The sequence below is a fragment of the Myotis yumanensis genome, unplaced genomic scaffold, assembly GCF_028538775.1.
Source record: "Myotis yumanensis isolate MYYU_CA2020_CCGP unplaced genomic scaffold, mMyoYum1.0.hap1 SCAF_12, whole genome shotgun sequence".
NCBI classification, from domain to species: domain Eukaryota; kingdom Metazoa; phylum Chordata; class Mammalia; order Chiroptera; family Vespertilionidae; genus Myotis; species Myotis yumanensis.
Window position 1 is genome coordinate 25,458,199 of NW_027223763.1, and position 13,268 is coordinate 25,471,466.

A 13,268-nucleotide genomic window follows, 5' to 3' on the forward strand; every position below is an offset into this window, starting at 1 on the left:
CACACATTTCTGATTTCTATGACTATTCCCCTGGGTACCAGCTGCCTTTGAATATAGATCTGCCTGAGGCAGTCATAGGCACACTCCTTAAAAACCACGGAACGCCCAAAATGACGATCACCAGGACAGAAATACCTAGAAGAAAACAAGCCAAGGCCAATTACAGGACCTTGGATTTGAACTACATGGTCATGTAAGGACCTGTCAATCCCACAAAGAAAACAAGCTCCAAAAGACGTGTTTTCTACATATTTACTTGTAATTGAAAGGCAGAGAGATTAAAGGATCAGACTTGGTATAAATGAATTAAAAAGTTTATTAGCCATAGAAAAAAAATTGATCCTTAAAATCAATTCTCATTAAGTTCCCTGTAAAACAGTAAGCTTACAGAAAATTTCTTTCTCATGAACAGAAAATCACTATGCTTTTGGTCCAAGATATATTGATTTTTTTTTCTCCTTCTTCAGGTGACAGATGGATGTAGCCAAATCTATGAACGAGTGTACTTGCCCCAAATGTGCAACATAAATACAGAAGCGATGAACAGAAGACTCATAACCAATACTGGAACAGGGCCACTGAAAAGAAAGAAGAAAAGGCATGCTTACTTTTAGTAATAATACATCACCATATTCCTTTTTCTTTTTTCTTTTTTTTAATCCTCACCCAAGGAGTGAGGATATTTTTCCCACTGATTTCTAGAGAGAGTGGAAGGGATGGGGGGGGGGGGGGGGGGGGGGGGGTGTGGCGTCAGCATTGTGGTTAGTTAGATAGGAGAAATCCTTCTCTTCTAGTAAAACATACTAAAATTATACAAATAAAATGATCTGATGTCTTAGAGATACTAGTCTCTCTAATTTCATGTATTTGGTATTTCCCATAATAAAAATAAAAACTTCTCCAAACTTTTTAAGTACAAATGATCCAATTATAAAACTATTATTTCGAAGTAAGACTTCTTAGACAACCATCACTGTTTAAGGCAGTGGAGTAAGAGTCCACTAGTGAACAATAAACAATGCACAGAGATCAATGTCCTTGCTATACTATTTTGTTCTTCCAAAATTTGTACAATTATAGGAGTAAACAAATTTAAAAACACATGGGAAGAGAATGTTACCATACTGCACTCAATCACAGCCCCTATTTTAAAGCAAAGTTAGCATATCATCAGCCATAGAGCGCAAAGCTGAGCGTGGAGCTCTCAGAGTCCAAGTGCCAGAGTTTGCAAACTCACTCCATCCTTTATGAGTTGTGACTGTGCCCCATTACCTATCTTCTCCAAGCCTGTTTCCTCATCTGTAAAGTAGGGACAATCACAGTACCTCTCTCATACAGTTACTGAGGTATTAAGTAAGTTAATACACATGGATTATCAAGTTTATAATAAGCTCACCAGAAATGCTACTATTATTCAAAAAGAAAAATTCTAAAATCCTACAAGAGCCAACAAACTCTAAGATGTTACTTGACTGCTCCAAGATGTGGATTTATGAATACGAATTCCCAATTGTGTCCTTTTACCATCTTTCTGGTGGGATGAGACTGTACTTTACAACACTTCAAGGAACAGTTTCTAGCAATTCCTGGGAGTACTCAAGCAGTAGCAACAAGTAAGCCTGGCTGCACAATAGCAGAAAGCCCAGAGCCAGCACAAGCCAGAATCACCCACAGGAGAAAAGCTTTTACCACCTTCTTAAGAAGGGTTTCAAAGAGTCTCCTGGATACCCTAAAGAGCAAGGGGCTTCAATAATCCTCTCTGAAATACTCAGAAAAATTACCTTTAACAAAGACCAAAAGGTTGTCTGAACACAGCCAACTCATATATCCCCAACCCCAAGAAGTACTTCCTGAATACATTCTCACCTTACCATACAAGTCTTTAAATTTGTGATCCAAGCCAAGCTACTGGTCAAGTTAAACTAATCCAAATAAATCTAATTTTGTCTCTTTTCTTCCAGACAGACATATGGATTGTCTCTTTTCTACCAGATAGACATATGGAGCACAGGATTGAACATTCTAGATTATCTGGTTCCGGCTCTTGCTAGAACATAACTTTGCCTCTCTAAACCTGAGCTTCTGAACCTGCAGTGTTCCTATTCCTCATCCACTGGCTGAGTCAGGAAGCAGCTGTAAGCAGTGGTGTCCTAGGGCCTACATGATCAGAAACCTGTGGGATTAAGTCTGCCACACAGTACCAGAAACCCTGGAAAGTGAGGTGAGCAAGGCATGGAACAGGGGTCCCCCAGGTGCCCATTTCCCATCACCTAATGAGCACTCTCAGGCCTTAAGAACTTGGAAAGTGCTATGTTCACCCCAAGGTCTACTCACCACTCACAAAAGGTAAGAAGGCCAAAGAACTTTCGTTAACACAGCCTAATGCAGAAACGTCTATTAGCTGCAATAATATCAGCTTATGGTTCCAGGAAAGCTTTGAAAAACCACCCAACTCATATTCAATGGGCTACTCCTCTTTCTCAGTGTCTGACAACCAAAAAATAACAATTTCATCTAATTAAGCAGTTTTTCCTTCAGTTCTCTCTGTTTCCATTGTTTATTCTGGCTTAGCTACATGAAGATTTTCCCTTGCTTTCACACAATCCATGAAGAGATATCATTCCAGGCCCTAAACTAATTGGTTGATATACAGACAAACCAAACCCGGTCCCCCTGGCCCAAACGAAGCTGTGTGTACTGTAAATTCATCAAAGCCAGCAGCACTGGTGGCAGAGAGACAGTGCTGCCCATCAGCCTGTGACACCTGACAGGAACACAAGGTCTGCTCCCAAGACTTACACTTTGAGGCCGGGGGAGTCTTCCGTGTAGAACCGCCACATCCCCCCAGTGCCTGCTGAGGTCGTGCGGCCCGCGCTCCTTGTTCCACAGCTGGCATTTTTCCTGTTAAGAGAGAAAATGTTACAAACAGTCTTTTTTGGGGGGAACCCTTTTAATGGCGTTATAACATATGCTACCATTACATTGTTAAAGAACCAAAATAAGAAAAAAAAACACATTTTCTCTTGTGAGTACACCCCTAATTCTTGTTTTCACCCCACGGGTCATGATAACTACCATGAACTGAGTACCTGCCACATGCTAATGCACACACTAACCCTGGAAAGCAGTTACCAGTTCTGTTTTATAAGAGGAAAATGAGGCTCAGAAAAGGGTAAGCCAAGTGCCTACCTAAGACCACACGGCCAGCAGGTGGCTGAGCTGAGCTGAGCTGAGGACCCAGTTCTGACTCCAGAGCCCATCCTCTTGCCCAACCATATGGCACCTCATTCGGACAATGTACTTCAGTTTCTCTTCTCAGCATTTTTGTGAAGCCAAGTAACAAACCTCTGCTCTAAAATGTCCGGAATTTGCATACAATCAACCTTTGAACAACATGGGTTTAAACTGTACTGTGTGGATCCACTTACACGAGGTTTTTCCCCCCAATACCATAAATGTATTTTCTCTTCTTTATGATTTTTTAAATAATATTTTCTTTCTTCTAGCTTGCTTTATTGTAAGAATACAGTATATAACATAACAACATACAAAATATGTGTTAATCAACTGTTTATGTTATCAATAAGGCTTCCGGCCAACAGTAAGCTATTATTAGTAGTTAAGTTTTTGGGGGAGTCAAAATTATACGTGGATTTTTGACTGCAGGGGAAAGGGGAGTGTCCCTAACATCCATGTTGTTCAAGAGTCAACTGTAATCTGACTTAAATTACCTTAAGATGTTTTAAAATTACTGTATTTGCTATGAAAGAGACAAAAATATTAAGCTGCAATTATAATCCAGGTCCCAAAATGGAACATATATTTTACCAAAAAAATCATTTTGTAGTCTGTTTTCACTATTTTGATATGCCATAAATCTTGGACAGAGAGGTAGGATATGAAAAAATGGAGAAAACACCCAACTAGAACTTGTCCTTCACAGGAGACCAAGGCTGGTGAGATAGCTGTGTGATGGGAGGCAGCCCTCGCATACAGAAGGCGCTGGACAGCACTGCCACAAGCACTGCCACCAACAGGGGGGAAACCCTTTCCCTCCTCTCCTCAGTCACTGGGGAAGCCCACCCAACAACCGCCCTTCCACCGAGCACGGCTCCCCCACTCCTCCTCTCCCCGTGCTGGAGTGCTACAGTGCGAGCGTAAGCAGGAAGCATGAGAAGTCAGAAGACATCTTCTTCAGCCCACTCCTAAGAAACCCTCGGGAAGGAAAGGAAGAGAGGGGAAGCCTGCCCCATTACGGCCCCTATCATTAACCAAATCCCAGCACACGCTTCCGTAAAATCCCATCCCAGTTATCTGTGGGCTACTGATTCTAAATTTTTTGAAAAGGAAAGCTTGTTTACGATCTCCCACAGATGGAGAAAACAGAAGTGAAAACCTTATCCCTACCATCTCTTTACTAGGTGTACCGGTTAATAATGCAGATTTTTTCAATAGATGGAGTTACACAGATGTTGCTATATATGCGATTTGGTATGTATGCTATTTTGTTGTATTGCTCCTTCAGGTTACCACTTGTCCCAATCGATGGCCCACGCACTTTCTGAGCAGCACTTCAAAACATACGAAGAAGTGGAAAATTGGGTCTCTGAATGGTCTGCCTCAAAACAAGAAAAGTTCTATTGGGATGGTAGCCACAAATTACCTGAAAGATGGGGGAAATGTGTAGCTAGCGATGGACATTACTTTCAATAAAAAGCATTTTTTATGTTTCTCTTGAAATTATCGTGCTTTCTTTGATTACAAAATCCACATTATTACAGTTAATGCGTAACCAGTTAATAATACGGATTTTGTAATCCAAAGAAAACACGGTAATTTCAAGAGAAACATCACAGTGATATCAATGAGCTGAAATCCGTCTCTGCTAAGTTCACATTGTTAGTTTTACATGTACCTACTATAGCCAATAAGAAAAATCTCGTCACTCTTCACATCCTTATGAATCATTTTCTTATATCCCTTCAAGGTGTTTCCCTCTCTACATAAAACTCCACTAGCTCCTTCGAATATCTGAAGACAACAGGGTTGTTTGATTCCTTCCTTCATTGAACGAAATGCTTTAGGAGCAAAAGGGAGGAGTAATAGCTACTGCTACTTTTGGAGTCAGGGAAGGCCTCCCAAAACCTCTGAGCTTAGTCCTAGGAGAATAAACAGAAGCTGTGTGGGGGGAGAGGAAGGGAGGTTCAGAAAACAGTAATAAGTTGACTATTGCTGGATCCCAGGAGCCAGGGAGAAGGGAAGCTGATCGGCAGGAAAAAAAAAGAGTTACCAAGAACCTCGCTATCCGCCCCCCTCACCCTTTTTTTAAAGTTCAGCAAAAAGCAACTAACAGAGAAACTAAGCAGAAGAGTGACAGAACCAGAGCACACGAGGGACTGGAGTGGAAGGGCCTGGAGGGTAGAAGAGTAGAAAATGCAAAAGTCTAGACGAGAAGCTGACGGCTAAATCGGGGCGGTAGGAAGAGAGACGCAAAGAAGTGATGAGCAGCAGGTTTTTGCGTATAATTTAAAGGCCGACAAATGACTGGACAGAGACAGAGCCTAAGAAAAAACCCAAGATGACGCTGAAGTTCTGGCTCTGGGTGAAGGCAGAGCCACATGGACCGGTAAGTTAAGCAACGGGCCTGGGGGGTGGGGGCTGGGATGCTCGGGGACAATGAGTTGGACAAATCCTGTTAAACTGACGGAAATGTGAGTGCACAGCTCAGGTCCAGAGTCAGTTCAATGACACCCGTTTTCTCCACGTTGTCTCTGTCCGTGTTTAACTGTGCAATGAGAATAAAATGTCACCTCCCTCTCTAGACACAAAGACCCAAAGGCCGCTGCTCCCGCGGCCACGTCACGGGGGGCCCGCTTTGTCTTCGTGAACCGTAACATTCTGGGTGACCTTCTCAGGACCGGCGGGTTCTTGGGCCCCCTTCCTCCCGGCCCACAGCCAAGGGGGTCCCCGGGATCCTTACCTCTGCCGGACCGTGCTACCCGCCGCCCGGGCGGCCACCGCTTTACTCGGGGAGCGTCCTGAGGAGCCCACGTTGGTGCCACTGGGGGTCGGGCCAGGCTGCGGAGGGCGACAAGGAGACAGACAGGTGAGCGCCGCCCGCCGGCCCCCAGGCCCCAGGCCCCAGGCCCCAGGCCCCGACAGCCACGACCGGCACCCGCACTGGAGGGTGGGGAAGCAGGGGAGCCGCGGAAGGAGGGCAAGGCGCAAGGCAGAAGTCGGGGCGCCTGGGAGAGGTGGGCACTAAGGAGGGACGGCTGGGGTCACCATACCATTCTGGAAACTGGAGGTGGCAGGGGCCCGAAGCAGACGGCAAGGAAGCAGCGGAGCCACTGGACCGGCGGCTGGAGAAACTGGTTCCGTCCCCGCCCCCAGACCTGCTGGCAGGGCCTCGGACTCCAAGGACGCCAGGGCTGTCCTTCTATCTGCCTGTAGAAATGTGGCTACCGGCGACTTGGTCCGCTGCTGCGTGGGATGTACCGATCTTCCGTCTTCCTCCTTTAGATCACAGCATCCTTCTTGGAGTCCAATTCGTACCAAAGGGCGGATATAGCCATGGCCAGAAGAGAAATTTCCTCCGGCAGTTCACTAGGCACCCACAGACGTGCGCTGATGTGGCCTAACCTACGTGCGCGCCGCGGGGCGTGGTCAGCCCCGCTGAGGCCCCCGGGTGCCCTAGGTAGGAGCAGGCGCGCCGGTGCCTAAGGGTGCGAGACACCCGGGCCATGGCAGAGGAGCGGGCTCGGGGTGAGTTGGCTCCCAACCCGTCCGTGCTGTTTCTGCACCCAGACCTGGGCGTGGGCGGCGCCGAGCGGCTGGTGCTGGACGCGGCGCTGGCACTGCAGGCGCGCGGATGTAGAGTGACGATCTGGACGGCGCACTACGACCCGGGCCACTGCTTCGCCGAGAGCCGCGAACTGCCGGTCCGCTGCGCCGGGGACTGGCTGCCGCGCAGCCTGGGCTGGGGCGGCCGCGGCGCCGCGGTCTGTGCCTACGTGCGCATGATCTTCCTGGCGCTCTACGTGCTGTTTCTCGGCGACGAGGTGTTCGACGTGGTCGTGTGCGACCAGGTGAGGTGACCACGCCGGGCCCTCGCCACGCCCCTTTGCACGCCTCTGGACCTCTCCGGGTCTGCGGTTCCGAAACACTGCACCTGACCCAGGGAGATCAGAGCTGGGCGTGACTGTAGTTCTGGAACTTCACATGACGGGGCCCCGCCCTGAGAAGTTTCATCCAGGAGCCCCGAGATGGGGCCCCGGAATCTGCATTTTTCACTGGCACATCGGTGATTCGGAGCGGATGGGCCTGGGGGCCAGTTCGCTCTAAGAAACACAAGCATTGGGAGTCAGCCTTCAGTCACTGTTTACTTTGGAGTAACTCTTTGCATTATTACTGTTGACACTGTTTCTAGGCTATGCGCATCACCCTGTCCTAGCCTTTGCAGCCAGGTCATGTTAAAACACCAAGCTGAACGTGTCACGCCCCGTTAGAACTTTAACGTGGCTCTCCATTAGTCTTCATAGAAAAGCACAAATGCTCTCACTTGGTACAGAATGCCCACCTGGATGTGGAGTCTAACTATTCTAAACTCCTTGTCTTCCTCCCACTCACGCCCCGCCCCCCAAAATATTTATTTTAAAAAGTAACAATAAAACCTCAAGTAGTATAAAAGAGTATAATATAATTAAAGTCCCATTCCAGTTCCTCTCCCTAAAAATAGCCACTGTTAAACAGTTTCTCCTATGTCCTTACAGAAATTGTCTATGGCTACACCACCATATGTGTGTCTGTTAAGATATGTAAATTTTATCTATAATAATAAAAGTGTAATATGCTAATTAGACCCAACGATCTTCCGGTGAAGTCGCGGCTGGGTCCGGGTGCCTGCCAGCGGCCAGAGGGAAGCCCAGGTCCCGGGTGCCAGAGGGAGGCCAGTGCCACCAGCCGGGGGAAGGAAGGCCTATTCTTGCATGAACTTTGTGCATCGGGCCTCTAGTTTGTAATAATTAGGATTATTACATACCTACTATTAGACAACTTGCTTTTTTTTCCACCAAAAAATTCTATTTGGAACATCCTTATATATCAATATTAGAGATTCACTTAATTCTTCATAGTGGCTGGGAAATCTCTTTTTTAAATGTACAGGTAATTTATATATTCTTCTGTTAAAGGACACTACATTGTGGGTGTTTTGTGAATAGATCAGTTTTGTAATGAACATCCTTGTACCTTCTTTTTGTACTTCTGCAAGTATGTCCTTTGAATAACTTCCCAGAAATAAAATTAGTAGGTCTAAGAGTTGTTCATTTTAAATGTCAATAGCTATTGTCAGATTTGCCTTCTAAAGAGGTGGTGTCACTTTACTCTCCCACATGAAAACAGAGCATTTTGCTTCACGTTCTAGTGCATGTTGGATGTTATCAACCATTTTAATCTTTGCCACACTGATAGGGGAAACAGCATTACATTTGTATTTGTGTTTCTTTATAACTCTTGAGTTACTTTTGACCATCCTTACTTGTGTGGAAGATACTTCTTTTTGAGAAATGTGGACATTTTTCAAACACCCTGCATGTCTAACTAGTTAATAAGCATGAGGCAGCTGAGACTGCAGCAGATAGAGAAAAAACTGAGCTTGGAAGTAAGAGACCTGGATTCAAGTTCCATTCATCTGCTACTTTCTAACTAAGTAGCTTTGGAAAGCTCACCTTCAGGTGTTAAGTGAGCTGGAGATTAAGTGATTTGTAAAATTATCCAACAGGAAAGTCTAGTAATGCCAGCCTGTAGTTCATGCTCAGTAATGATTATGGTTAATATTTATTGAGCACATACTACAGTGGTTCTCAACCTTCTGGCCCTTTAAATACAGTTCCTCATGTTGTGACCCAACCATAAAATTATTTTTGTTGCTACTTCCTAACTGTAATGTTGCTACTGTTATGAATCGTAATGTAAATATCTGATATGCAGGATGGTCTTAGGCGACCCTGGTGAAAGGGTCATTTGACCGCCAAAGGGGTCGCGACCCACAGGTTGAGAACCGCTGACATACTACATGCTAAATTCCTAAGCATTTTACATATCCCATTGCGTTTAGTAATTATAAAAAACACTAGGTCCTGTGCATGAAATTTGTATACAGGGGCAGGGAGGGGGCCCCTCAGCCCGGCCTGCACCCTCTCCAATCCAGGATCCCTCTTGCAATCTGGAACCACTGGCTCCTAACTGCTCACCTGCCTGATGCCCCTAACTGCTCCCCTGCCGGCCTTGTGACCCTAACTGCTCTCCCCTGCTGGCCTGATCCCTTTAACTGCCTATCTGCTCTCTGCTGCCAGCCTGATCACCCTAACTGCCTATCTGCTCTCCCCTCCTGGCCTGGTTGCCCTAACTGTCTATCTGCTCTCCCCTCCTCTCTGTGCCTTTCAGACCCCCTGCGCAGGTGTGCTGAGAGCTCTCCACCTCGGCCCTGCCCCCATCCTGATTGGTTGCTATGTGACGGCGTCCCAGCCAATTTGCATATTCCTCTATTATTAGTATAGATGGGTTTTTTTGGTAACCATAATTGCCACCATGTTACAGAAGAGGAAACTGAGGCCCAGAGAGAGGTAGATTACTTGATCATGGTCACACACCTACCTACTGGAACTGAGATTCAAACCCTGGCAATCTTTATTCCAGAGAGACTGCACTCTGAACTCCTATAGTTCATTCAGTGTCTTAGAAGGTGAAATATACTAGAGCTGCTCTGTCCGGTATGGTAGCTGCTAGCCACAGGTGGCTATTGAGCACTTGAAATGTGGCTAGTCTGAACTGAGGTGTGCTGTCAGTGTAAAATACACACCTGATTTTAAAGAGTTAATGTGGGGAAAAAAGTGTAAAGTATCCCATTAACTATTATAGTATTGATTACATTTTCAGTGGTGATATTTTAGATAAAATATATTAACATTTATTTAACCCATTAAAAATTTTAATGTGGTTATTAGCTTTTCATTTTCATTGGACTGCTTATTCTAGAGAAAATACTCAGCTTGCAACTTTAAATGTTTAGCACACACCCAGAGAATGTCTACCAGCCTTTAATACACCAGGTGTTGGACTGGGTGAGAGTCTGTAGCAACACAAAGCAGAATGAGACATTGCCCACGAGGAGCCCACAGACTAGTAGGCAGCATGTGTCTGTTCTTTTGATTTACTTGAAGATTAGTTGACCAGTTAGTTACTTTACCTGTTTTTGATCTTTGCTTTGGCTAGGTGTCTGCCTGTATCCCAGTGTTCAAGCTGGCCAGACGGCGTAAGAAGATCTTGTTTTATTGTCACTTCCCTGATCTGCTTCTTACCAAGAGGGATTCTTTTCTTAAACGTCTATACAGGGCCCCGATTGACTGGGTAGAAGAATACACCACAGGTATGGCTGACTGCATCTTGGTCAACAGTCAGTTCACAGCTGCTATATTTAAGAAAACGTTTAAGTCCCTGTCTCACAGAGACCCCGATGTCCTCTACCCATCTCTGAATGTTACCAGCTTTGACTCAGCTGTCCCTGAAAAGCTTGATGGTCTAGTCCCCGAGGGAAAAAAATTCCTGTTCCTCTCCATCAACCGATACGAAAGGAAGAAAAACCTGCCTTTGGCGCTGGAAGCCCTAGTAAAGCTGCGTGGAAGACTGACATCCCAAGACTGGGACGGGGTTCATCTGATTATGGCTGGTGGTTATGACGAGAGAGTCCTGGAGAATGTGGAACACTATCAGGAACTGAAGAAAATGGCCCAGCAGTTTGACCTTGACCAGTCTGTGACCTTCCTGCGGTCTTTCTCGGACAAACAGAAAATCTCACTCCTCCACGGCTGCACATGTGTGATTTACACACCCAGCAATGAACATTTTGGCATTGTCCCTGTGGAGGCCATGTACATGCAGTGCCCAGTCGTTGCTGTTAATTCAGGTGGGCCCTTGGAGTCCATTGTCCACAGTGTCACAGGGTTTCTGTGTGAGCCTGACCCCGTGCAATTCTCAGAAGCAATAGAAAAGTTCATCCATGAACCTTCCTTAAAAGTCACAATGGGACTGGCTGGCAGAGCCAGGGTGAAGGAAAAGTTTTCCTCTGAAGCATTTACAGAACAGCTCTACCAATATGTCACCAGACTGCTGGTATAATCAGATATATTAAAGGTCTTTTTGCTACATTCATTATTATATAGAATGTAGATCCAGTTTTGGAACCATAAAAGAAACCTAGAATCTAGTGCCGAAGAGTTGTTTTTTGAACACATTTCATTTTTTAATCTGAGCCATCTTCCTATACACCACACCTTCCTGTTTCATAAACCAATATCTTTTTTGCTATAATAATTCTGTCTTATCAGTGTTAATTAAAATGTGATACGATTCCATGTGTTAATTATATTTTCTCTAGATTATTGCTGCTCTGAGTATAAATTTTGAGTCATGTTGTGCCTTAATTATTTTTGACAGTTGGTGTGTCATTGTCAAAGTTGAAGAATTTGGCTTCATAACATATTGAAAACAGGGTCACTGTAGTTCCCAGAATCAGTGCACCTGTTCCTTGTCCTCTTGGGAAATGTTGGTTAGCCATAACTTTGCCTGGTCCCATAGCAAGGATGCTCTGTATGTTTTGTACAAAACATATTCTTGCACACTGAGACAAGTCAATAAAAGATGTTTATCAGAGCCCTGACCTGTTTGGTTCAGTGGATAGAGTGTCGGCCTACGGACTCAAGGGTCCCAGGTTCGATTCCAGTCAAGGGCATGTACCTTGGTTGCGGGCACATCCCCAGTAGGGGCTGTGCAGGAGGCAACTGATTGATGTTTCTCTTTCATCGATGTTCCTAACTCTCTATCCCTCTCCCTTCCTCTCTGTAAAAAATCAATAAAATATATTTTTTTAAAAAAAGATGTTTATTATAGGAAAAGATGGTACAATATTAAACTTTGGCTTCCGTGATCCATACGTAGATATGACAGCCAAGCCTGAAGTCAGAAACTAAGAGTGAACTGGATGTTGAAGTGAAGACGGATTGTTGTCACGCATGTAGTGCTTAGGGTTTATTTCCTCATGCCTGCTGGTTCATCAGCTCTGTTAATGTTTGTGTCGTATTAAGTAAGTACTCCTAAGTGTGAGGCACAAATGCTTTTTACCCTTCAAGGCTTGCCTCATGCCACTGCTATGGAGCTTACCTTGACCCTCCACCCACCTCCCAGAGTGGAAATGATCTTGCCCAAGAGCCCACAACTGAAAGTGAGTGAGCCAGGATTCAGCCCATGGTTACCTGGTCCATCCAGGACTGCACGTACCAGAATCTCTCACTGCACCCCTTTAATACCATAAATGTCATTTAATACTTTATGAAATTAAAAATTAATACAGTATTCTGAGTCATATCAAAGTGAGGGGACAAGATGCTCTTCTGTCTTCAAATTAATCCTCTGGTCCTAAAAGATCTAATGTCCCGCACCCACTGCTCTATTCCAGCCCCTTGAGAATCACTGCATGAGGCCATATTGCCTGCCCCCCCCCCCCCCCCCCCCCGTAGCAGACATTGGGTCTTTCAAAGTCCTAGTAGAGTTACCAGCATCATTTACTTGCATGAAGCAGAAATTCAAGCTTAACTCAAAATATTTTGAGTATTTGAAAGAATCTAAGCCAGAAAATACAATCATGCTCTAGCTCTCTATTCTTAACAAGAGGACTGGGGTTTGGGTGGGGCTCACAGTAAGGGTGACCTGGCCTTGTTACCCAGAAATATGACCACAAGCAAATGCTAAAATATCTTGCAGGAAGCGCTATCCCAGGCCAGCCACAGATGTCATTTAAGACAAATATAGTCTAGAAAAGGTGTGTGTGTGTGTCTGTTGAGGTTTTATAGGGGCACTAGTTTAGCACAGGTGTGACCTCTCTGGCCTGCCACTCTCCCAAGAAGTCATCAGGCAGACTTAGAACAGTCTGCTATGATGATGAACTCAGATTGGCCTTTGGTTTTCTGTGTTACTTGCCTAGAATTCCAATTTTTGAGAAGGTGTCCTGATGGTGATAATCCTAAAGTGTAAATTTCCTTATCTGTTAAATGGGTATAATCAGGTCTAAGTAGCCCACCCCACAAGGTGTTTGTGAAGAAAGGACAAATAGAGTGCAGGAGAGGCACTGAATCAGTATATGAATGATGGAGACAAAGGGTGTGAAGCTGATTTGTAAACTTAGAGTATCATAAACTTGTGAGAGATGAAGG

General features: G+C 45.1%; 2 protein-coding genes across 2 annotated transcripts; one reads left to right on the forward strand and one right to left on the reverse strand.

Moving 5' to 3' along the window:
* Nucleotides 1-298: 298 nt before the first annotated feature.
* SEC61B (SEC61 translocon subunit beta) lies at nucleotides 299-6,397 on the reverse strand. Its single transcript, XM_070431083.1, has 4 exons — nucleotides 6,291-6,397; nucleotides 5,981-6,078; nucleotides 2,800-2,901; nucleotides 299-578 (listed from the first exon to the last, which is right to left on the reverse strand). Exons 1-4 carry the CDS (start codon nucleotides 6,291-6,293, stop codon nucleotides 491-493), a joined length of 291 nt encoding a protein of 96 aa, XP_070287184.1. The 5' UTR covers nucleotides 6,294-6,397; the 3' UTR covers nucleotides 299-490.
* Nucleotides 6,398-6,666: 269 nt separating this feature from the next.
* On the forward strand, nucleotides 6,667-12,544 carry ALG2 (ALG2 alpha-1,3/1,6-mannosyltransferase). Its single transcript, XM_070431082.1, has 2 exons — nucleotides 6,667-7,088; nucleotides 10,276-12,544. Exons 1-2 carry the CDS (start codon nucleotides 6,744-6,746, stop codon nucleotides 11,176-11,178), a joined length of 1,248 nt encoding a protein of 415 aa, XP_070287183.1. The 5' UTR covers nucleotides 6,667-6,743; the 3' UTR covers nucleotides 11,179-12,544.
* The last annotated feature ends 724 nt before the right edge of the window (nucleotides 12,545-13,268 follow it).

What these genes read in the sequence shown, in the direction of transcription:
- ALG2 (XM_070431082.1), top strand. Translation starts at nt 6,744, where the DNA reads ATGGCAGAGGAGCGGGCTCGGGGTGAGTTGGCTCCCAACCCGTCCGTG. An exon ending in ACGTGGTCGTGTGCGACCAG is followed by an intron (nt 7,089 to 10,275) that starts GTGAGGTGACCA and finishes TGCTTTGGCTAG; the next exon opens with GTGTCTGCCTGTATCCCAGT.
- SEC61B (XM_070431083.1), bottom strand. An exon ending in GGTAGCACGGTCCGGCAGAG is followed by an intron (nt 2,902 to 5,980) that starts GTAAGGATCCCG and finishes CTCTCTTAACAG; the next exon opens with GAAAAATGCCAGCTGTGGAA. An exon ending in GACTCCCCCGGCCTCAAAGT is followed by an intron (nt 579 to 2,799) that starts GTAAGTCTTGGG and finishes CTTTCTTTTCAG; the next exon opens with TGGCCCTGTTCCAGTATTGG.